The 25,966-nt window shown below is 40.9% G+C and overlaps 1 protein-coding gene across 3 annotated transcripts in view; it reads right to left on the reverse strand.

Annotated features, from left to right (window-relative positions):
* Window positions 1-347: 347 nt before the first annotated feature.
* Window positions 348-25,966, reverse strand: part of LOC122544186 (immunoglobulin superfamily member 22-like) — a 789,994-nt gene continuing 764,375 nt past the window's right edge. Inside the window, exons 1-7 of one of the 3 annotated variants that reach the window (XM_043683240.1) lie at window positions 15,050-15,251; window positions 12,127-12,444; window positions 9,409-9,714; window positions 7,272-7,395; window positions 6,688-6,734; window positions 2,753-2,817; window positions 348-1,326 (exon numbers count right to left, since the gene is read on the reverse strand). In XM_043683240.1, coding sequence (XP_043539175.1) covers window positions 2,756-2,817; window positions 6,688-6,734; window positions 7,272-7,395; window positions 9,409-9,714; window positions 12,127-12,444; window positions 15,050-15,239 — 1,047 coding nt within the window. In that variant the 5' untranslated portion in view covers window positions 15,240-15,251 and the 3' untranslated portion in view covers window positions 348-1,326; window positions 2,753-2,755. Of the gene's footprint in view, window positions 1,327-2,748; window positions 2,818-2,919; window positions 3,080-6,687; window positions 6,735-7,271; window positions 7,396-9,408; window positions 9,715-12,126; window positions 12,445-15,049; window positions 15,252-25,966 lie in introns of those variants that run through there. The other 2 variants (XM_043683238.1, XR_006310287.1) reach the window with 2 other exon arrangements.

The following is a 25,966-nucleotide window of genomic DNA, read 5'->3' on the forward strand; positions in this document are numbered from 1 at the left end:
GCCCTTGCACCTCTGCACATTTGTGGTATCGTGGCAGTATTGTTACCCTCAAATCTGGAGATCTAGATTCAAATCTCATCTTCTCCAGATGCCTGTGAAAACATCATTGAACAGGTTGATTGGAGAGGCTATCTCATGGACACGCATCAGTTTTCAGGTGGGCAGTGGATACAAGTTTGTGTTGTAAAGCTGGAGCAGGTCTGGAGACGAGCATGGGCTGAATGACGAAAGGTAGAAGGAGGGTTGAGATATGTAAACACTGGATATAGATGAGCTGGCACACTGATAAGGAGGGACGTATGGTTTTGACTACATACACTTCAGGTAAACCAGCCAGATTCTTTAAGTAAGACATACAGAATCATTTATTACAAGGTTATTTAAAAAGAAAATTCCAAGAGGTAAAGCTTATAAACAAAATATTTAAACAGTGTTAATATTTTTATATAACTACCCTCTTGACACGAACACAAGCAGCTACACAAAACATTCAAATCTTGGAAAGTAATATGAATCTCTCAGCAATGCAAACTTAAAAGTGCTTAGCCAAAAAAAAAACAGTTCGATTTAAAATAAAACATGATGCAGAGGATTTTTTTCTTCAGCTGAAGAGAGTTTCCACTCAAGCTGTTACCACTGAATGTGACTTCATGAGTCAGTTGTGGCTGGTTGAATCACTTTTCTGGAGACAGTGATTGAGATACTGAATGCTCCTTCAATGAACCTTCATTTCGATGCTGAGCTTCTCGAGGGGATTTTGAACTCAGACATTGATGAGAGGAGCTGTATTTTCATAGAAATACAGAGGAGCTGAAGGCAGTTGATCTCTCTGATTGCGTGCCTTCAGATGCAATAATTTCCTTATCACACTGACACTGTGTCATGTGACCTTTTCCTGAAAATCATGTGGACTGGAGGCGAGCATTTTGTATTATTTGCAACTTCATCCCTTTTCTGCCACAGCCTGTCTCCTTTACTTTACCAAGCACTCCTTCTGAAATGTCCGTTATTAAACAGGTCAAAATTGTTCTAAATTGACGTTAATAGTTTTTACATCACGATGTTCAATACATACAAAACCTCCCAGGAGCCACTGCTTTGAAAATCGTAATGCAGGGATAACATTGTTTACAGGAAAGCGGGTCAGTAATCTTTAGCAAGTGCCAAAGCTTGGTTCTCAACACTTTCAATGTACATTTCATTCTGTTCAAGTGCAATTATGACATCCAGGATTATTCACATCATCAAGCAAGTAAGCAGCCAATCAACCTGAAGCATTCTCAGAGGGAGATCCCGAAGAAATCAAAACTTTGAATGTCTTCCACCCTTAAACAATGGAATTTTAATACATAAATAAAGCAGAAGCTAAATATAACGCATAGATGTCACGTTAGGTTCTGTATTTCTTCTTTAAATAGAGACGGTCATCAGTCCATAAATGCATTGCTTTAATATTAGAGATGCAGTTATTAACAATCTCCTTCATATGAATTCTTCTCTACATATTTATGTTTGGCAAAGCATAATTTTTATAAGCACTTTTTAAATTCATGGCAAATATAACAGAAGATGTTAACAGCATGGCAATTGATTTATATTTGTTTCTTTATGTGAGGATTTTAACTGTAAAACACCTAGAAGATTAGTCACTTAATACAGGAACATTTTAGTATTCTGCAGATGCTTGTTACAGTTTTTAGCCTTTGCAGCCAAAAAGTGCAAAACGGGGCCATTTTACATACAGTTGCAGTACAGATAAGGATGAAACTAGGCAAATGTGGGACAATAAATTAATTAGGTCGTCAAAAACCATAAATCATGTGCTCATTCCAGGAGGATGAATTCTAAAGAGGGGCACACATCTTAACTTAGAATTAGAATTTAGAATCCCCACTTTGTGGAAGTAGGCCATTCAAACCATCAAGTCCACACTGACCCTCTTAAGAGTATTCCATCCAGACCCCACCCCATACCTTCCAAACCCCATACATTCCCCATCGCTAACCCACTGTGCCTGCACATGCCTGAACACTACGGACAATTTAGTACAGACAATCCACCTAACCTGCACATCTATGGACTCTGGGAGGAAAGTAGAGCATTCAGAGGAAACCCGTGCAAACTCTAGAGAATGTGCAAACTCCACCCAGACAGTCGCCCAAGGATGGAAACGATGAGGCATCAGCGCTAACTACTGTGCCATTGTGCTGCTCGATGCAATACGAAAGGCGAAAGTGAGGACTGCAGATGCTGGAGACGAGAGTTAGAAAATGTGATGCTGGAAAAACACAGCAGGCCAGGCAGCATCCGAGGAGCAGGAGAATCGACGTTTCGGACGTAAGCCCTTCTTCAGCAATATGACAGGCAACAGTTCAACAAATATTCAGTTTACACAGCAGTGACCTTCACTTTAGTGGCAAAACTGAACAATCAATCCATAACTACATCTTGACCTGATGTTGTGTTAGTTCCATTGGCTGGATGTCTGGTTTGCAAATAAGTGATACCAATAAGATCATGTTAATTCATCCACAAAGTTGAGGTTACCATGAAGGACTGTCTTTCGCCTGAGATGAGGAGAGCCTCAGGTCAAGCCATCACCAATTGATTACCTCAAATGGGACAGCAGCCCTACGATCAGGCAGAGCTATCGCCGTTTTACCTATTACATGATGATCATTTTTTGGATTTATAATCACAGCAGTTTATCTGTATTTTAATTGCAGCAACATCATCTAATAATTGCACCAACCTTTTATCTTCTTGGAATATTTTCATAGATCGCTTGTGAATTTTCATGGAGTGCTGCAGCACGATCTGAGAAAGCAAGATATTTAGTTTACCATGAACAGATTATGGTCGAGGCATAGAATACGAAAACAGCAAAGGAAGCTTTGTATTCTATCAAGCCGGTATCACCTTCCAGTATTATCAAGTTAGACCCATTCTCGTGCTATTTTACCACAACCTCGTCAACAGTTTTCTTTGAAGAATTTATTCATTTTTCTTGTGCGTTTCTATTCAATTTGCTTCCAACCACATTTCAGTCTGCACGTTCCAGGTCTGAGGAACAAAAAGTCTGGAGGGAAAGCACAAAACCTCACAGCTCAACCTCATTTTAGAAAAATGACTCAACCTCTTTAGTTGCTATTTATTTAACGTTATATCCAGGCATTTTGTGCACATGTCAAATCTGCTAGATCACCTCCACGATCCAGAAAAATTTACCCACTGTCCTCACAGTTCCAATGAACTGCAAACCGACTTCGCTGAAACTATTATAATAACAATTCACTTTATTACATTCCAGGCAGTACCGTTGAAGCTAAAACAATGGACAATTCTAAATTTAAATAGATTTAGAATAATTGAGTTGCAATGTATGAAAATGAAACTACGAGTTTTCATTATTCCCCTGCTGCTTTTTGAATCAATTCTGTAACTTAACTCCTAACATAGTCATTAACAGTAGGTGCAGTGAATAGAGGATCAAAGTTTATACTTGGAATTGTTCCATTTCAAGAAGATATAGAACATAGAACATTACGGTGCAGTACAGACCCTTTGGCCCTCATTGTTGCGCTGACCTGTGGAACCAATCTGAAGCCTGTTTATCCCACACATATCCATTTTTGATCCATATGTTTATCCAATGACCATTTAAATGCCCTCAAAGTTGCCCTCAATGTTGCAGGCAGGGTATGTCATGCCCTACTACTGAGTAAAGAAACCACCTCTTACATCTGTCCTATATTTATTACCCCCTCAATTTAAAGCTATGTCCTCTCGTGCTCGCCATCACCATCCGAGGGAAAAAATCTCTCACTGTCCACCCAATCTAAACCTCTGATGATCGTCTATGTCTCAATTACGTCACACCTCAACCTTCTTCTCTCTAGTGAAAACAGCCTCAAGTCCCTCAGCCTTTCCTCATAAGACCTTCCCTCCATTTCAGCCATCATTTTAGTAAATTCCCTCTGAACGATTTCCAAAGCTTCTACATTCTGCCGATAATACGGTGACCAGAACTGTACACAAAACTCCAAGTGCGGCCACAGAGTTTTGTACAACTGCAAAATGACCTCATGGCTCCAAAACGCAGAACCTCTACCAATAAAAGTGAACAAAACTATGCCTTCTTATTAACCTAGGTGGCAACTTTCAGGGGTCTACTCAAATGAACACAGAGATCGCTCTGCTCATCTACACTGCCAATAATCTTGCCATTAATCCAGTACTTGTTATTCCTGTTGCTCCTTCCAAAGTGAATCACCTCACATCTTTCCACATTAAACTACATTTGCCACGTCTTAGCCCAGATCTACAGCTTATCTATTTCGCTCTGCAAATTGCAATATCCTTCATCACTATCCACAACTCCTTAGTGTCATCCGCAAATTTACTAATACATCCTTCCATCCAGGTCATTTATGAAAAAGACAAACAGCAGTGGACCCAAGACAGATGGTTGCGGTACACCACTAGCATCTGAACACCAGGATGAACACTTCCCATCAACCACCATCCTCTGTCTTCTTTCAGCTAGCCAATTTCTGCTCCAAACTGCTAAATCACTCTCAGTGCCATGTCTCTGTATTTTGTACAATAGCCTATCATGGGGAATCTTATCAAATGGCTTACTGAATTCTATATAAACCACATCAACCACTTTACCCTCATCCATCTGCTTGTTCATTTTCTCAAAGAACTCAATTAGGCATGAACTATTATTCACAAAACTATTCTTAATCAACTTATTCCTTGATAGATGATTATAAATCCTATCTCTTATAACCATTGCTAACACCTTACCTACAACCAAAGTTAGGCTCACTGATCTACAACTACCAGGGTTGTCCCTACTCCCTTTCTTGAACAGAGGGAAAACATTTGCAATTCTCCAGTCTTCTGGCACTATTCCTGTAGACAATGATGACATAAAGATCAAAGCCAAAGACTCTGCAGAATCCGCCCTGGCATCCAAGACAATCTTAGAATTATTTCCATTCAGCCCTAGGGGATCTATCTATTTTCACACTTTCCAGATTGCTAAAACCTCCTCCTTGTGAACCTCGATCCTGTCTAGTCTAGTTGTCTGTATCTCAGTATTCTCCTCGTGGACATTGTATTTTTGAAGTGTGAATACTGACGAAAAATATTCATTTAGCACTTCTCCTATCTTCTCAGGCTCCACACACAATTTCCCACTACTGCTCTTGGTTGGCCCTAAACTTACACTAGTTATTCTTTTATTCCTGATATACTAATGGAAAGCTTTTAGGGTTTTTTCTTATCTGCCAAAACTTTTCATGTCCCTTCCTGGCTCTTCTTAGTTCTCTCATTAGGTCTTTCCTGGCTAACCTGCTACTCTCAAGCATCCTAACATGAACCTTCTTCTTCCTCTTGACAAGAGATTCAACTTCCTTCGTAAACCACGGCTCTCTAACTCGACCATTCCCACCCTGCCTGACCAGTACATAATAATCAAGGACACGTGGTAGCTGTTCTTCAAAAACTCCACATTTCAATTGTACACATGCCTCACAGTTTTCTTCTCTATTCTATGCATCCTCAATTTTGCCTTATCGCATCATAATTGCCTTTTCCCCAGTTCAACTCTTGCCCTGCAGTATATATCTATCCTTTCTATCGCTAAAGGAAGCATAACTGAGCTGTGGTCACTATCACCAAACTGCTCACCTACCTCCAAACCTAACACCTGGCTGGGTTCATTACCCAGTACCGATTCCAATGGGCCTCGCCCCTTGTTGGCCTGTTTACAGACGATGTCAGGAATCCCTCTCACACACACTGGACAAAAATGGACCCATCTATGGCATTTCCAGTCAATATTTGGAAAGTTAAAGTCTCCCATAACAATGACCCTATTACTCTCGCTCCTATCCAGAATCATCTTTGCAATCCTTTCCTCTACATCTCTGGAACGAATCGGATGTCTATAGAAAGCTATTCAGAAACCGACAGAAAACAAAGACAAGAAGGCTAACTACCCAAACAATACCCTCAATTTTTCCTGCACGTAATCATGTTAACTGAATGATAAGAGTCAAGACCCGAATTTGCAAAAACCTTTCTATGTGCTGTGAAGTAGGATGCTGATTCCTGGTCGTCCATTTAATACTCAAACCATTACAGTAATTACAAATAAAACATAATGCAGTTGCATCAAAGTTGACTGAAGTTACACTCTGAATTCCTGACAGGTAAATAATAAACAATTAGATTGTGTATAGCATCCGTGTCAAGATATGCTCTCTAAGCCACTAAAATCTGTTCTGTTTTGAGAATAAAGGAATATACAAGACCGTGAAAAAATGAAACAACAAAATGTGAAAGTAGATTAGAAATTGAGATGGCGTGATTTGAAAGTTGTAGGGTGTGCAATAAAATACACAAAGGACAGTTACTTGCTATTCTTCACAACTTAGCAACAAATATAATCGTTAAAAAGATTGATTCAAAGAAATGTTATGTTATATTTCTCAATTAATTCAATTGAAAAGCACATTACCGGGATTGTTGCATTAATTTATCTTAATGTAGCTGCACACATGAACATTCAACAGTCAGTATGATTCATGATTTAGCAAAATAATTTCAAATCAGTAAAACCTTTAAGTCTTGTATTACCACAGCAACATGGAAATGATGAAATAATTCACTTACCACTTGCTACTGAACTAGTATTTTGTCCTTGTTTTGGAGTTTTCATGCTAAACAAATGTATGCACAATAGAGAATTGTAAGCTTTTCATGACAATGTTGGTTGAAATAATTATGACCTGGAATAGAAACTGTATTGTTAACTCTTTATTGTTCATATAAACTAAATTCATTACTGGCTGGCTGATTTGCATATTGGGAGCATGAACACATAACTTGAATTATTTTAACCTATCATTTACTTTGTTACAAAATTTGAAGCTGCTTTGAAGCAGTGTTCAGTTGATGATGTCTAGGAGAAATTTCTGCATTGCCATTTCAATATGGGAGATTTAAAACCATGCCACTGCATCAGAAGCAGAAATTGAGCTTTTCATTCAACTGAAACGAAGAGCTAACACAGAGAATATTCTGATATCAATACAAAATGTCAAACATCAGCATTGTCAGTGTAAATATGCTTTTCAATTATATATGTGTTATAGAAATATTATGAATCTACTTTTCACAAATCTACATTACTTAAACTCACCAGGCCATGAAGAAAAATCGTAAATTTCAAGGAAAAACTTATATAATGTACTTACGCTTCTGACTTTCTTTTGATTAACCATGCACTAATCCCAATGGCAAAACCCAGACAAAGAAGCAAAGCAATCGCTATGCCTGCTATGGCACCATCGTTCAAATTGTCCCTGGGATTTGATTGATCTGAAAATGCAATAGGAACAAGTCTTGAAGGTTCACGTAATAAAATGGCCACAACTTCATCCTCTTGAGCTAACAGTCATTTAATTTACATACATGGCTTGGAAGACAGGAAGATAGTAGTAATGTCATTAGACTTGTAATCACGAGGCCGGCTAATAAAATGAGAGTTGGTGACATCTAACTTCAGTGAGTAAATCTCGAATACACACATCTGGCTTCTGTGATGTTGAATTCACAACTGTCATCAACTGTAAAAATCCTCTGGTTCATAAATTTTTTTTATAAAATGAACTCTGCTGTCCTTCACGGTCTGTCCTGAGTCTGACTTCAGGACTGCAGCACTGCGGATGAGTCTGAAATTCCTTCTGTAATTGGTGTGGAAGCTACACAGTATCAGGACAACACACGACGCACTTTGCAGTGGTGCCCACATTTCACGAAAAATAACAGAAGAAACTAACTTCTGTGAAAACCTAGTGTTGACCTCTTGTGCTCCTGTTAAAAACAGACATTTAATATGTCATTTTATAGATTTTGCAGGCTGAATCAAGTGCTGAGTTTCTTTGAATAAAATCCGAACTACTAGATAGATAGAATGTCAAAACTCCAAAAAGAAGCATTTCAAATCCTTTTACATTGCAGAATATATTAATATGTCACCTCAGTTACAATATATGTTCCTCTTTGTTTCAAATTCCATTCTCTGAGTCTTACAATCTGGTGCATTGTTGACACTGAAGCTATATTAGATGTAATTGGCATTCTAATTGTCCTACTGTTAAACATCCAAGAGATGTGGACATTGCTGGTTTGGCCAGCATTTATCTCCCAATCCTCTTTGACCATGAGAAAGTGATTGTGAGCTGCTGCCTGATCTACTGGGGTCTGTTTGGTGCAAGTAAACCCCAAAAATACTCTTTGGAGGGGAGTACAATGATGTTGACACGATAACTTTAATGGAAGAATAGTAAAGTTTCTGGTCATGATAATAAATAGATCTTGCAGGTGACAGTGTTCTGAAGAATCTGCTACCTATCTGATTCTAAATGAGAGCGGACATGGGTTTGGAACATGCTATCCAAAGAATCCTGGCGAATGTTTGCAAAAACAAAATGAGCATCTAAGAGGCATTGCATTTCCAACAATGCACAACTTTACTGACATCGATTCTACAGCTCATTTTACACTTGGCTGCATTTACGTTTCAATGAAGCCAAAGAGGTACTGAACTTCCCAACCCTAGGGAAAGGGATTTTGTCAGTGAACTGATGATTTTATAAACTTCCTACGCTCCAGTGAAATACGTCCCAGCCTTTCCAGTCTATTTTTGTAACTCAACTCCTTCCTTCCTGGCCGCAACTTGGGAAAATCCTTCTGAATCCTCTCCCGCTTAATAATGCACTTTCTACAACCGGGCGACCAGAACTGCACATAGCACTCCAGAAGAGGGCTCACCAACGTCCACACAATCTCATCATGACACCCCAACTCCTACACTCAATGGTCTGAATGATAAAGTCGAGCACGCTAAATGTTTTCTTAATCACCCGGTCTAACTCTAGTGCAAATTTCAAAGAAATAAGTACCTGATTCAGCCTGATTGGGTTATGTTTTTTCCAAATCTTCTAAAATTGCTTCTATAATAATTAATTCAAATACTTGCCCAACAATAGATGTTAGGCTGACTGGTTCTGCATTTTGGCTCCATCCCTTTTTAAGTAGGGGTGCCACATTGGCTGTCTTGCAATCATTTGACACATCTCTATATCCCACGGAATTTTGGAAAATTACAACCAATATATCCACTATCTTTGCAGCTACCTCTATTAGGATTGTAGAATGCAATGATCTGGACAAGAGGACTTATTTGCCTTTAATCCCATTGATTTGTCTACTTGAAACTCACCCTCCAGCCGCTCTGAGTGTACACAGAGCAACGTGTTCCTGAATATGACTTAGTCCTCTTTTAAAGCAGCCAACACCATACACAAAGCAATAGAATATGTTACTTACCAAGGACTTGCAGGGTGAGGGTCGCTGAAGCTTTCTCGCCCACTTCAGGTACCATGGTAACAGTGTACTCCCCGCCATCTGAAAACGTCAGTGAATTCAGCAGGAGTGATCCATTTGGCAGCAAAATATGAGCACGTGATTTATATTCATAATTTAGAAAAACAGATGAACTGAACCACAGCGCAATGTTTGTCCCATTGAAAGCCCAGTTCCCATTCTTCACTGCAGCTAACGGCTTCACTGTAAATAGTGCGGTTTCTCCAACAGACACATTAATCCGTGTGCTTTCGGTCTGGAGCAGCGAACCTTGGAGTCGAATTAAAGAAATAAAGATCATTAAGAGAAACTTGAACCAGGTAGAATTCTCTAAAATGGCAATGACTTCTTTTTTAACATGACCTGCTTTTCCTTATCAACTGATTGCTGTCTTATGTTTCAGTCACTGAAACAAACAGGGTTTGGATGTGACTCTCACTGACTGAGGACAGATGGAGTTAAGGAAAGCATTGGCTGCTGATTTGGATTGCAATGGTGAGCAGAGATATTGGCAAAAAGGCAGGAAGTTAACACTAAGGAAGAGAGACGTTGCGGGCAGATTTCAGAAGAACCTTCTCCCTGCAGTGTAACAATTGTATTGGCAATCTTATACTTGACATTGAAGTAATCGTGTCCATGCTGAGTGTTAATTTCAAGGAAGGTTCAGGAGGAGAAATTAAACGTTGTTGCCAGCATATATGTTTCAGCTGTATGAAAGCAATTTGGAAAGTGATCCCATTAGCTTCCATTCTCTGTACCACGTGTAATTATCTATACATGTGTTCAATTTATATATTAGTGCCATAAACCTTCCAAGGTAGGTTCTTTGTTGCGAACAGATTTGCATCTGTTAGGATCAACAGCTTGTATAATGTTGCCAAACCCTGAGCTAGCCAAAGTCTCTTTCTGAAGACCACTGCAGAACACTTTTCAACCTGCATCTAATGATTCGGATGTGTTCAGCCAGATGGAAGTTCAGATGTTGCAACCAATTAGGTCACAGAAGAGATTCTGCGACGTTTTCACTGAATCCCTGTCTCATGGTGGCAGCGGCCATGAACGACATTGAAACGTCACAAATCATTTAAATCATGTTTAGGATTCAGAAATATTAAAGTGAAATAAATGTATCACATTTAAGCATATTCTGAGGGTTTTTGTGTTGTGTGAATTTTTTTTGACATTGTGGATGTCAATTGCCAATAACATAACTATGATTGTCACTCCTTTAGGTTCAGAAAAGGTGAAAGCAGAACTGTACCTCAGAGTAGCATTGTACTGCCCATAATTCACATGACTATAGAAGGAAAATGAAATGATTCGGAACTTACCCCTCTTATTTATATGGCAGCGTCAGTTAGAAGAGTAAATGATAGATCGAGGCAGAGACACGATGATGGGCATTCTACTGATAAATATTGTACGATGTACACAAAATATATAAACTCTTGCTTGTAGCAGATCCGGGCTGTGTAAAAGCCAGTGGAAAGTACAGTAGAAAAATATAGTGAATGGAAAGTGAAATCAATTGAAAAAACAAATCATCTCGGGAGGAATCCTACATCATTTAATGGTTTTTCATACAGGTGACACCAGACATTCGGAAACATGAATGTCCATAAAATTGTCATTTTTAAACAAATTAGTCATTCACAGGATTTGGGCATTGCTGGTTTTGCCAGCATTCATTGTCCAGGCCCAACTGCTCAAAGGGCAGTTAAGAGTCACCAAATTGCTGGTTTGCAGTCACATGTAGGTGAAACCAGGTAATAATGATAGGTATGATTCCCAAAGGACAGCACTGAACCAGAATCCCCCCGTCCTCACCACAACCCAGATAATCAACAGTGCAGGAAATTTCTGGAAAAGCTCAACAGGTCTGGGGACTGAAACCAGAGTTAACAAGTGTCACTTCTTCAGAACATGTCTGAGGACTCGACCACAAAGGTTAACTCGGATTTCTCTCCACAGATGCTGCCTGACCTGCTAAGCTTTTCCAGCAATTTGGTTTTGCTTCTGATCTACAGCATCCACAGTTCTTCCGGGTTGTAATCCGCAATTGTTCAGGTACCCATGAGGCTATATATTCCGTATTTTTGTTGAATTAAATTTCCACAATTTGCTGATTTGAACTCAGCCTATAGAAGAACCTCAGTTTCTGCATTGAGAGTCTAGCGATGATGCCTCTAGGGCATCTCCTCCTCAATAAATGTTCCTTAAGCTGAAAGGACAATTAAGGATGTTTACAATGCAGCCACCGTTTCAAGCTGGACCAATGAAGGAAACCTGCTCAGGTGTACTCACTGGTATCTTGCCTCACCAATTCTCCAAGTCTCATCTACCTTTCATCATCCCTCGCATGATCTCTGTTTTCCACCCTCACATTCTCACCACCTCACTCCAATCTCTGTTTCCATATTCCCATGTGAGGTTGACCTCCCCAGAGGGCGGCTGTGATGCGAAATATTGGAAGCAAGAGAGAAACTTGTTTAAATGTGCAGGATCCATGTGTCTCAGTGATATTATGGCACACATCTCTGGGTGAGTTGGACTCATAACGAGATTTAATCTCCCTCACCCACGCCATCCCGAGTGTACACAGAGAAAATCACTTCTGAACATCGCTTACGCTCCTCTAACGCAGACAACCGCATGCACAGAGCAATAGAACATACAGCTTACCAAGTACATGCAGGGTAAGAGTCTCTGACGCTGGGTCGCCCACTTCAGGGAACATGGTAACATTGTACTCCCCACTGTCTGAAAACGTCACGGACTTCAGCAGGAGTGATCTATTTGGCAGGAAAATCTCAGCACGGAACTTGTGTTCATTGCTAAGACATACAGATGAACCAATCCATAACCCAATGTTTTTCCCTTTGAATTCCCAGATCCCATTCTTCGCTGCAGCTGATGGTTTCACCGAAAAGATTGCCGTTTCTCCAACAGTCACATTAATCTGTCTGTGTTCGGTCTGGATCGTGAACGACTGGGGCTCAGCTGGAGAAATCAACATCATTAAGGAAGTTGCAATCAGAAACTCTCCACCATGTATACTTCTCCAAAATCCAAAACATAAATCTGATATTTTCTCACAGTCGTTTGCTGGCTTGGTTTGCCAAGTTCCCAAATAGAATGTGTTAGTATTCCTAACTCTGAACCACGACACCCAGGTACAATTCTTACCTTCCGTGGGGGTCTGTAATGGCATCTCTGCAACGGTTGCGTTGCAAAATCTCTAGAATAGTAGGTAAGAGGAAGTGTACCTCACCTACTGCCATTAATAAGCAAACAGAGATCGTGGTGAGTGGCAGTTTCGCCCTCCCAATTGCAACCCTCACCCATCCAGTCTGTTACATTCAGAGACCGATTGGAACATTACAAATCATTTACTTTATGCTTAGGATTCAGAAATATTACAGTGAAACAAATGCTGTATCACATTTAAGGATATTCTGACGGTTTCTGTTTTGTGAAAACAAAATTGTTGTATTGGTACTGTGAATGTCGATTGCCAATGACATTATGAGGATTGTCACTCCTTTAGGTTCAGAAAAGGTGAAAACAGAACTGTAACACAGAGCAGCATTGTGTTGCTCATAGTTCACATGATTGTGGAAGGAAAACACAATAATTCAAAAGCTACCACACTTATTTACGTGACAGCATCAGTTAGAAGAACAAATGATAGGTCAAAGCATAGACATGATGATGGACATTCTACTGATAAATATTGCATCTTGCACACAACATATATAAATTTTCGCTTGTGGCAGATTTGTAATGTGTAAAAGCCAGTGGAAAGTACAGTAGAATAACACAGTGGATGAAAGGTGAAATCAATGGAAAAATTCAGATGTCGATCTAGGGAGAAATCCCACCTCATTTATTGGTTTCTTGTACAGGTGACACCAGACATTCAGAAACATGAGTGTCCATAAACTTGTCTTTTTTATTATTATTAGTCATTAACAGGGTTTGGGCATCGCTGGTTTGGCCAGCATTCATTGCCCAGGCCTAACTGCTCAAAGGGCCACTAAGACCACCAAATTGCTGGTCTGCAGTCACATGTAGGTGAGACCAGGTAATGATGCCAGGTATCCTTCCCAAAGGACAGCACTGAACCAGAATCTCCTCAACCTATTCATAACCCGGATAATCAACAGTGCTGGAAATTTCTGGAAAATCTCAACAGGTCTGGGGGCTGAAATCAGAGTTAAAATGTCAGATCAAGTGTCCCTTCTTCAGAACGGTTCTGAGGATGAGTCACTCAACTCCACACGTTAACTCTGATTTCAGTCCACAGATGCTGCCTGACCTGCCAAGATTTTCCAGTAATTTGGTTTAGTTTCTGATCTATAGCATCCACAGTTCTTTCGGCTTGTAGTCTGCAATGTTTCAGGGTCAACATGAGTCTATTCATTCCAGATTTTGGTTGACTTAAATTTCCACAATCTGCTGAGTTGAACTCAGCCTTTCGAAGAACCTCAGTTTCTGCTTTGAGAGTCTAGCGATAATGCTTCTAGGGCATCTCCTCCTTAATAAATGTTCCTTAAGCTGATGGTGCAATTAGGGATGGTTACAATGCAGCCACCGTTACAAAGTAGAACAATGAAGGGAACCTGCTCAGGTGTATTCACTGGCATCCTGTCTCACCAATTCTCCAAGTCTCTTCTACCTTTCATCATCACTCACAAAATCTGTATCGTCCTCCCCCACCTTCACACAACCTCACTCCAATCTCTGTTTCCATGTCCCATGTTGACCTTTCCAGAAGCCAACCTCTGATGGGAAACATTGGAAACCAGAGAGAAAACTTTTTTGGTGTGCAGGATCCTTGTGTGACAGTGATAATATGGCGCACAGATCTGGGTGAGTGGGATTTAGAGTGAGATTGAATCTCCCCCACTCGCGCCATCCTGAGTGTGTACACAGCAAATCACTCCTGAACATCACTTACACCCCTCTAATTCAGACAACCACATACACAGAGCAATAGAACATGCAGCTTATCAAGTACATGCAGGGTGAGAGCCGCTGACACTTGGTCACCCGCTTCAGGAACCATGGTAACAAAGTACTCCCCACTGTCTGAAAACATCACTGACTTTAGCAGAAGTGATCCACTTAGCGTTAAAATCTCAGCACGCAACTTGTAATCATTACTTATTGAAGCAAATGAACCGATCCATAACCCAATGTTTCTCCCTTGGAAATCCCAGTTCCCACTCTTCACAGCAGCCGATGATTTCACTGAAAAGTTTGCCGTTTCTCCAACAGTCATATTAATTCTGTGTTCGGTCTGGATCGTGAATGACTGGGGCTCAGCTGGAGAAATCAACATCATTAAGGAAGTTACAGACAAAAACTCTCCACTATATATATTTCTCTGACATTTCTGACATTTTCTGACATTCTGACATTTTCTAACAATTGCTAGATGTCTTGGTTTTCCAAGTTCCCAAATAAATGGTAAAGTGTTTGTATTCCTACCACTGAGGCTCCCAGGTACAAGTCTTACCTTCTGTCGGGGTCTGTAATGGCATATCTGCAAAGGGTGAGTTGCAAGATATCTAGAACAGTTAGTAAGTCAACGTGTACTCACCCCCTGCCATGAATAAACAAACAGAGATGGTGGTAAGTGGCAGTTTCGCCATTTTGAATGCAACCTCACTCCTCCAGTCTCTGTTACATTCAGAGACTGACCCTCTCCCCCTGGTGCAGATCAATGAAGATAGTTTCGGAAAAGGCAACGCTAATTGGTCCAAATTCTGGTCATCTGACAGGAAACTCATTGCACAGTGTACAGTGAGAGGATAACAGCTGGTAACAAAAATCAGTAGAAAAATCAGATTCCCGCTCGTTCAGAAATCTAAATATTGTTCCTCTATTCTACAGTCATGTCAATATGAGGCCTACTTATCCTTCAACCGGGACACCCATGGTTCAATTTTCACTTTAGCTACTTGTGCATGGACTTTCTGGATGGCGTTCAGAACCATTCCTCAAAGAAAGCAGCTAGATCTGGGCAGCTTCAGTGGTGGAATACGATGGAAAAAAACATTCATAGCACAGAAGAGTCAGACAATGACCATTTTAAACAAGAATGTGCAACTCGTCCATTGCTTTCAGTAGCATTGTCAAACCTCTCGAATTCATCTCTCAACATGGTGCTCATCTCATCCCTTAAACACACTGTATTCAGCGAATTGTTAAAGTATCACTCTTTGCCAAAGAAAAGACTTTTCATCAGTTACAGTGTACACGTTGAACGTTGGTTGTAATATTCTGGACAAGCCTGGACATATACAGCGAGGATAAACAACGTTGTCTAGGATAAAGTCATTGGCTAGGATTGAAAGATAATCAACAAAATTAAACGCTCGTGCACTATGGATAGCAGTCGACATTGCCCACAATTCAACTCATCACCAAACCTTCTCCCACAAGTCATTGCAAACATATAACCTCTATTTTTTTTCTGTGGAAAATCTCTTCCCATTGCTTGAAGAATTGAAGGCACCAGACATTTGCTACGCTCAAAAAAAACCAAATGAAACCATGATGATAGGAAGCAAAGGTTGTTTACAGAATGACTGGTTGTCATCTGAAGTGCTTTTTCTGAGGGTTTAGTGGAGGGATATTGATCAAAAGAAAGTGGAGTCACTGTCTGAATTGAAATATCTGCAGGGTGTGAAGCAACAGCCTTGCTACATTGTTATTTCTGAGAGCAAGGAGAGACATGATGGACCAAATGGACTTCTTCTATGATGGAGCCAGCTATGTTGCTTCAGTCTATGAGGGGCAACAGCATGAGGTTCAGAGCAAGTTCAGCTTTAATCACTACAACCATGTATGTGCCAGAGCACCGTGAGAGATTGTCATCCAACTGCTTTTAATCAGAATCTTCCCTTCTATCCTAAATACGGCAGTGAAAATGCCTATTCCATTGTAATTTTTATATAGAGAGAATGTGGGATAAGGGATCGCTGGCAGGACCAGCATTTGGTGGCTGTCCTTTGTTGCACTTAAGGTGATGGTGAGCTGCTTTCCTGAACCACTGCAGTCCATTAATAGTTATGGAGGCAGTTCCAGGGAATTCCACTGAAGGAGATGTCATATAGTTCTAAGTCCAGGTGGTGTGTGGGAACACAAACATCATCATAATCCTGTTTATGTTCAGCCTTTGTCCTTCAAGATGGTTGTAGTCGTAGTTTGGGAAGATGCTGTCTAAGAGTTGTTGGTGAGTTCCTGCAGTGCACCTTGCAGACACTGCTGATGCTGAACGTTGGTGATGGAGCAGTCAGAGAGTCATACAGTCATAGAGATATACAGCATATGGAAACAGAATCTTTATTCCAACTTGTCTATGCTAACTAATTGCTCTATATCAATCTAGTCTAATTTGCCAGCATTTGGCCCATATCCCTCTAAACGGTTCCTATGCATACACCCATAAAGTGCCTTTTTAATGTTGTAATTATACCAGCCTCCACCACATCCTCTGGCAGTTCAGTCCATACACACATCCTCCTTTGTCTAAAAAAGTTGTCGCTTATGTCCCTTTTCAATCTTAGTCTTCACCTCAAACCTATCCCCTCTAGTTTTTAATTTCCCATCTGGGTAAAAGAATTGCCTATTTATTCTATCCATGGCCCTCATGATTTTATATATCTCTATTAGGTCACCACTAGGCCCCAAAACTTGGGGAAAAATAGCTTCAATCTATTCTGCCTCTTCCTATCGCTCAAATGCTCTAACCCTGGCCAAATCTTCATGCATCTTTCTGAACCCTTTCTGGTTTTACAACATCCTTCCTATAGGAGGGAGATAAGGATTGCATACAACACTCCAAAAGTGGCATGACTAAGGTCCTGTACAGCCGTAGCATGATCTGCCAACTCTTATATTTGATGTTTAGACTAATAAAGGCAAGCATAGAAAACACCTTCCTCACTATTCTGTCTACATGTGACTCCACTTTCAAGGAACAATGAACCTGCACTCCAAGATCTCTTTGTTCAGGAACACACCTTTTGATGTTTGTGGATATGGTGCCCACTAAATGAGGAGCTTTATTCTGGATGGGGTCAGACTTCTTTAGTATTGTTGGGGTTACATTCATTCAAGTAGGGTTGGAAACTTCCACCTTGCCCTTCACTTAAGCCTTGTGTGCAGGCTTTGAGTCGTCAGGAGGTGAGTTGCTTGCTGCATTATTTTGAGCCTTTGACCTACTTGTGATCGAATGATATTCATATGGAGAGCTCAATTCAGTTTCTCTTCAATACCAGGATCACAATAACATCATTTAAAGTCCATGTCCGGTGGTTAGATCGCCTCCTATTAGAGATGGTCATTGCCTGATATTTGTTTGGTGCCAATGTAGTTTGCCACTTTTCCGTCCAAGTCTGGATATGGTTCACATTGAGGCGCATTTGGGCACGGACTGCTTCGGTATCTGAGGAGTTGCGAATGGTGCTGAACATTGTGCAGTCATCAACCAACATCTGCTTTTCTGACCTTGTCCTGGAGGACAGATGTCTGATCGAGGAGCTGAAGACGTATGGCCATGGGATACTACCCAGAGGAACTCCTGCAGGAGCATCCTGCAGCTGAAATGTTGAATCTCAAATAATCATAACCTATTTTCAGATGTGCCAGGTATGAATCCAACCTGTGGAGTTCTCCCCTGATGATCTTTGACTCCAGTTTCGCTGGGAATTCTTGCTACTACACACAGTCAGATACAGCTGTCATATCAAGGGACATCACGCTCACTTATAGAGTCATGGAGCCATAGAGATGTACAGCGTGGAAACAGACCCTTTGGTCCAACCCGTCCATGCCAACCAGATATCCCAACCCAATCTAGCCCCACCTGCCAGCACCCGGCCCACATTTCTCCAAACCCTTCCTATTCATATACCCATCCAAATGCCTCTTAAATGTTGCCATTGTACCAGCCTCCACCACATCCTCTGGCAGCTCATTCTCTGTGACTTGCTGTCACTATCTAAATATGCTATTTTAGCAAGACCTCACTGCTAATTCAGTTCCAACAACGGCACAAGTATCTGGAATCAAAAACTTGTATCTGTGAATAAACTTACTTTTCAGAATGAAACACTTGCTGCAAAACTTTTACTGTTGTGTAGTTGCATACAATTGTGCTCCTGTGAGTTGTATCACAGAGAGATGACAATATGTTGGTGAAAAACGGCAGGTCAAGTATTTCTGATGCTTGAGGAGCTCAGGAGTTTGAGAGTTGTTAGGGTTGTCCATAGATCAGCAGTACAAAATGGCCGACAGCTGCCCATAGCTGGAAACAATATGGCTGACAACTTCAGATGGTTGATGCAGCAGAACCATACTGACAGTAAGTTTTTCAAGGTTGCTGATTTGTATGCGATATAGAGCTGAATTGAACATTTGACTAATCACAAGTAGGACAAAACAGCTTTGTAAGAACATTTGTTTCAGCTAACATTGATGATACAAAAAAAATAACTTTTGCATTAAACAATAGCAACTCTGTAGGGAGCTAACATATAAGACATTGAACGTTTGACCTATCCCAAATAGCATAACAGCAACCCTGTAAGAACACTTGATTCAGCTATAGTTAACACATAGCTCTCGGATTGTTAATCAATCTGTAACGTACTAAGTAGTTTCATACAGTAAAAATGACCCTCCTCCACACCCCTTATCATTGTTCTTTTGTATTTCTTGTAATGAAAAAGTCAAAAATTAGCAATTTTTGAGGAAAAGAACCGGAAATGGCGTCACCCAACTTAAGAAACCAAGACCTATAATTACAGAGGCGGGACATACCACCAGAACTTCACCAGAGACTCTCACTGATTGATGTTACCTAGTCATGTGACAAAACATCTGAAAACAAACCTCCCAGCTGAGCGAGCTAATATACATCCAAATTTAAAAGTTTCTCATCTAATCAAATGCTAAATAACACTTGCAGAAACTTACGAAAGTTTTTGAAAACACCACGATCGGGGTGGACAGCAAGCCTCAGTTATTAGCAATTCAGAGCTAATTACAGATGGACATTTTGTTCTGCTGACCAATAGTAATCAAATGGCGTGTGCACTCTAAGTTTAAATTGTATAAGTCAAGATGCTTTTGCGCCTTTATTGCCTTTTCTGCTGTGTGGTGGAACTGTTCTGTAAATCACAAATAACAATCACCCGAATCCATGCCGTGACTCAAACTCTCATTGAAAATATGAGATCTAACAAGTATCAAGGGTATGACTGTATACTGTCTTTGACCAGAATAATGCAGTTCCGCTGTCAGTGAATGTGAAGTCTTGTCGAGTGACTGCAGGGGTGTTGGTATGGTAGGAGTGTAGCCAGACAAAATGGCGGATTTCTGAAAAATCGACAATTAATGAAGCATTCTTGGAACTTGGGACAAGCCTTGAGCAAGGTTCCTGTGCTAATAGACAGGCTGCAGCTGCAGATGGACAGCATGCAATTAACCCAGCAGCTGCAGACGATACATTATGCACTTCAATTTGAATTGAATAGCATCAAGCTGAATGTCTACCCCAGGACAATCGAAAGATCAAGTTGTTGCCAGACACAGGGTGCTGCCTCACAGCCTTATTTGGAGAGGGCTACCTGACCTATGTTCACCTAACACCTTCAGTAATGGATGCCCAAGGACCACCTTGCCATCAACATGTCAACGCCTGGTTGGGTCCGATTGATCAGGATCAATCTATTACAGGACACTAAGACCCTTCCAAAAGGGCCAGAACAACTACTAAGTGTAAGTATTGCCGCAACACCATCCACAGCAGCAGTAACTCGAGACCAACAACTGTGGAGGAAAGACACCCCTGAGACCACGAGGAGAAGGCTAAGAGATGATCATCGTTACGTGGATCAAAGCCAAGATGTTGAGTGGTGGTATATGATCATCCAGAGTTCAGTTAAAACCAGGATAGTTGATTAGATTGATAGTGTGAATTTTTAATTTATAATATATTTTATTGTTACAGTATTAATTATGGAAAATAAATAAACATTATCGTTTCTTGTTATTGAGCATCGACTCGCAGTCTCTTTGCTAGATATAAGAGTTAAAATACGCTGTGTGGCAGTCACAACGGGAATAATATGATTACTTTAACAACCTAAGTATAATATTGCAAATAAAGGGTATCACTATAGTTTGCCAGTTCTTAAAGAAAAACAGAATAACATATATATAAAACACTTGGCAGTGAAACTAATAGCTGCTTCCACGTTGAATATTTGTTCTATCCATAGAAAGGTGACAGCCAGAAATGCATTAGACCATTTGACCCCCTCTCCATATTGCAGTTCCTTCAAAGGGATTTGAAAGATACTTCCATCAATGTACATTTGATCACTTTTTCGTACTTATCCATACATGCTTCAGTGATGTCTTGATACCACTCCTCAAAAGAAATAGTTTCGATTGTAGACTAGTTATTTTCACATCTCTGAATAACAACAAACTGTATGAACATTGCCAAACACTGAGCCACCCAAAGTTTATCTCTGTAAGTCTGTGTACAACTGAGGCTGGAACTTTATTTTTACATTTTAACAGTTGCAACGTGGCCAGTCACAATGAAGATCAAATGTTGCAACGAACTGGGTGCCGAAGACGTCGAAGTCTTATTTCACTCCTTCAGCTGTCCTGGAATATATATTAATATTTGAGCACTACATAAAATTAAAAATATCCTCAAGGTCCTGTTTGCCCTCAATATCAGTTCAGCCAATATCTGAACCAAATCAAGTTTGTTTTCAGAATTCATCATGTATACCGTTAGTGAATAGTCTCCTTTAGACCTAATTTATCAAATGACTAATGCCAGTCAATGTAAATAGTATCTGGCATTATCCATTACTTCAGTTTTGTCTTCAAGGAACTCAGGTTTTCCAGTTACAACAAGTGCTCAAAAACTCTTGGTGACTTTCTGTCATCCACCAAAGATGGCTAATGTCTCTGCCGTGATCTAGATGGCAGCAGTTTTAAAGAAATAACCTGTTTGGCTAACTAACTTGGAGTACAAAATATTAGAAGCGACACACATACTAAAAAATCTCACCTCCAGAAACATAAGTAGAAATGATGAAAATGCCAAGTAAAATCTTCATTTTTACTTTGTTCTTTGATAAAATCGTACAGTGCAGTTACATACAGTTCTTCTCAAAGTTCTGTGTCAGTCAGTCAGTTTGTACTCACAAGAAAGTACAACGCCTCAAACAAATAGAACCTTTGACTGGTTCAGAGGTGTCATTATGCAACATATTAGCTTCATTCTGCCTGACAGTAGTGGCATTCTGCCACACATGATCAGTCCCAGTCATACACTGCAACCAATTGTTTCAAAATAACTACATCATTCAACAACACTATCAACTCCTTGTCACTTCAACTCCTTCCTGTTGAAGTGACAAAGTCTCGCAGCTGGAATTCAGAAATGTTGATGCATAGAAAATATAAGCAGGAGTAGGCCATTCGAGCCTGTTCCACCATTCAATATGTGTGCAACACGGTGGCTCAGTGGTCAGCCCTGCTGCCTCACAGCGCCAGGGCCCTGGGATTGATTCCCACCTTGATGACTGTGCGGAGTTTGCAATTTTGCCCCGTGTTTGCGTCGGTTTGCTCGGGGTGCTCCGGTTTCCTCCCACATTCCTAAGATTTGCAGGTCATGTGAATTGGCCATACTAAATTGACCATAATGTTAGGTCCATTAGTCAGGGGAATGGTTTGGGTAGGTTACTCTTCAGAGGGTCGGTGTGAACTTGTGGGCCGAAAGGCCTGTTTCCATACTGTAGGGAATCTAATTTAATCATAATCATCGCTAACCATCGTGCACAATTCCCTCATCCCACCATAACCAATATCTCCCGATTCCCTCAGCCACAAGACCGATATCTGCCTCCTTCTTGAAAACACATACTCTTCCGGCTTCAATCACTTTCTGTGCTGGTGAATTCCACAGACTCACCATTCTATAGGTGAAGACGTTTCTCTTCACCTCAGTCCTGAAAGATTTATCCTGAAACTTTGACCCCGGGGGAAGTTAGGAATGTCCTCCCCGCATCCAACCTGTCTACATCTGTTAGAATTTTAAAGGTTTCTATGAGATTCCTCCTGCATTCTTCTGAACACCACTAAATACAATACCATAATCACCTTTATCAGTTACATCCTCAAAGAATTCCAATAGATTTGTGAAGTATGATTTCCCTTTTGTAAATCCATGCTGAATGTCTTTGAATCTAACACTGTTTTGTCAGTTCTTCGATATAAAATCCTCGATAATGAACTCTGGCATATTCTACACGACTGACATCAGACTCACTATTCTCGAGATCACTGGTTTCTCTCTACATCCCCTTATAAATAGTGGAGTTAAAACAGTCACCCACAAATCAGAATGGATGTTCCTGAGTCTAAAGAATCAGGGAAGATGGCCGTCAATGCAACCATTATTCCTAGCAACACTTCCTTAAGTACTCTGGGATGTGGATTATCAGGCCCTGTGGATTTACCAGTCTTCAATTTCGCCAACAACATTTTTCTGTTAATGCAGATTCCTGTCAGCTCCTTCACCTCACTAAACCTAGTGTTCCGCTTCATTTCTGGTACATTATTCATTTTTTCTTTTGTGAAGCCAGAAACAAAATTTGAGGTTAGTTTGTCAGCCATTTCTTTATTCTGCATTATACATTCCCCTCTTCTGACTACAAAGAACCTACAACAGTATACATCAACCTTTGTTTCTTTGTATACTTAAAGAAACTTTTCTGATTGGTTCTTATCTTCCCCATAAGCTTAATCTTATAATCAATTATCTCATTCTCATAAATCTCTTGGTCTTCCTTTACTGATTTCTAAACTGTTCCTGATCCATTGAATCGCTACAGTGTGGAAACAGGCCATTTGGCCCAACATGACAATACCAATCCTCTGAAGAGCACCCCATCTCCCTACCCTATCCCTGTTACCCTGCAATTCCATGGAAAATGCACCTAACCTGGAATACATCCCTGGACACAGTAGACAGCATAGCATGGGCAATCCACCTAATCTGGACATCTTTTGAGAAAATCAGAGTACCCAGTGGAAGCCCACTGCGACTCAGGGGCAATGTGCAAACTCTACACAGACAGTGACCCGAGGCTGGAATCGAACCCAGATCCCTGGCACTGTGAGGCAGCAGTGCTATACACAGAGCCACTGTGCCGACCCCGCCCCCAACCCAACTTGTCCATGCCAACCAAGTTTCCCAAACTGAATGAGTCCAGTTTGACAGCATTTGCACCATATGCCCGTAAACCCTTCCTGCTCATGTACCTAAACAAGTGTCTTTTAAATGTTGTAATTCTACCTGCATCTACCACTTCCTCTGACAGTACATTCTACATAGGGACCATCTATGCGTGAAAAAACTGCCCCTCAGGTTCCTTTTAAATCATTCTCCACTTAAAATTGTACCATCTAGGTTGAACTCCACTACACGAGGGAAAATACACTTGTCATCCATCTTATCTATATTCCTCATGATATTTCAACCTCTATAAGCTCCCTTCCTCATAATCTCCGGTGAAAAAAGTCCACGCCTTTAAAGCCTCTCCTTGTAACTCAAATCTCCAGTCCCAGTGACATCCTTGTAAATCTTTTAGAACATAGAACATAGAACATAGAACATAGAAGAATACAGCGCAGTACAGGCCCTTTGGCCCTCGATGTTGCGCCGATCCAAGCCCACCTAACCTATACTAACCCACTATCCTCCATATACCTATCCAATGCCCGCTTAAATGCCCATAAAGAGGGAGAGTACACCACTGCTACTGGCAGGGCATTCCATGAACTAACGACTCGCTGAGTGAAGAACCTACCCCTAACATCAGTCCTATATCTACCCCCCCTTAATTTAAAGCTATGCCCCCTCGTAATACCCGACTCAATCCGCGGGAAAAGGTTCATACTGTCGACCCTATCTAACCCCCTAATCATCTTCTACACCTCAATCAAGTCACCCCTAAACCTTCTTTTCTCTAATGAAAACAGCCCCAAGTGTCTCAGTCTTTCCTCATACGATCTTCCTTCCATACCAGGCAACATCCTGGTAAACCTCCTCTGCACCCGTTCCAATGCCTCCACATCCTTCCTATAGTATGGCGACCAAAACTGCACACAATATACCAGATGCGGCCGTACCAGAGTCTTATACAACTGCATCATGACCTCAGGACTCCGGAACTCAATTCCTCTACCAATAAAAGCCAGTACGCCATATGCCTTCCTCACCGCACTATTTACCTGGGTGGCAACTTTCAGAGATCTGTGTACATGGACACCAAGATCCCTCTGCTCATCCACACGACCAAGTATCCGACCATTAGCCCAGTACCCCATCTAAAGGCATCGAGAGCATTGATACATACCACATGCTCCTTCTCCAAGGACACCCTGCTTTATCCTCAATCATAGAATAGCCTTTATCCTCAATCATAGAATAGAATCCCAACAGTGTGGCATGAGAGAATTGACCCATCAAACCCCACCAACCATCCAAAGAGCATCCCACCTGGAGCACTCCATCCTTGTACCACTGCATTTCCCATGGCTGATCCACCTATTCTGCACAATCCTGGACACTGTGGACAATTTCGCACAAATGACCCACCTAACCCACAAATATTTGAACTGTGCAAGGAAACCAGAGCACCTGGAGGGGGCCCACACAATCATAGGGGAATGTGCAAACTCCACACTGGCTGTTGACCAAGGCTGGACTCCAATTTAAATCAAAACAGATGATCCCTGTGCATTGTCACATTGCTGTTTATTGGAGACATATTGCCCAGAGAGACATCTTGAGATTCAGAAAGAGACAATATAAATTCAGTCAACTCCTGCCGAGTTAATGTGATTAACAACAACATCAGTACTCCAACAGTGTCATCAGACCTCGTACCTACTCTATCATTTACGATTTTGAAACCATGGGAAGTTTGTTACCAGCTTCGATGACAGCCATAATGCTCTGACCACTTTGAGCCACTGCAAGTCAGTTCTAATAGATATCAATAGATTGAATCTAAACAGGATGCCCCACAACAGGAAGTGCTCTGACACTCAATGCCCGTAAGTCAAGGTCATTTTCCTAAAACCACTCACGTCTGGCAATAACATTGAAGATATTTTATACAGTAACCTTTCAGTCTCAATTGTCAGTTCCAGTCCACGAAGCAGCCAGTAACATGCACCAGTGAATTGAATACTAACAGCAGCATTGCCCTGGCAGGAGAGATTGAGGAGCTTGAAGCTGTCTTCTCTGGAGTATCTAAACATGAAACACTTCAAATGAACAAAAATCTTCAAGAGCTCGAGAGGATAGATACAGGAAGGATGTGCTCCTAGGCTGGTGTGCCTGGAATAAAATAAGCACTAACTACGGTATCTTTAACCAACATTCCCTTTAGCTGCATAAATGTTTAAG

Source organism: Chiloscyllium plagiosum, chromosome 47, assembly GCF_004010195.1.
Source record: "Chiloscyllium plagiosum isolate BGI_BamShark_2017 chromosome 47, ASM401019v2, whole genome shotgun sequence".
NCBI classification, from domain to species: domain Eukaryota; kingdom Metazoa; phylum Chordata; class Chondrichthyes; order Orectolobiformes; family Hemiscylliidae; genus Chiloscyllium; species Chiloscyllium plagiosum.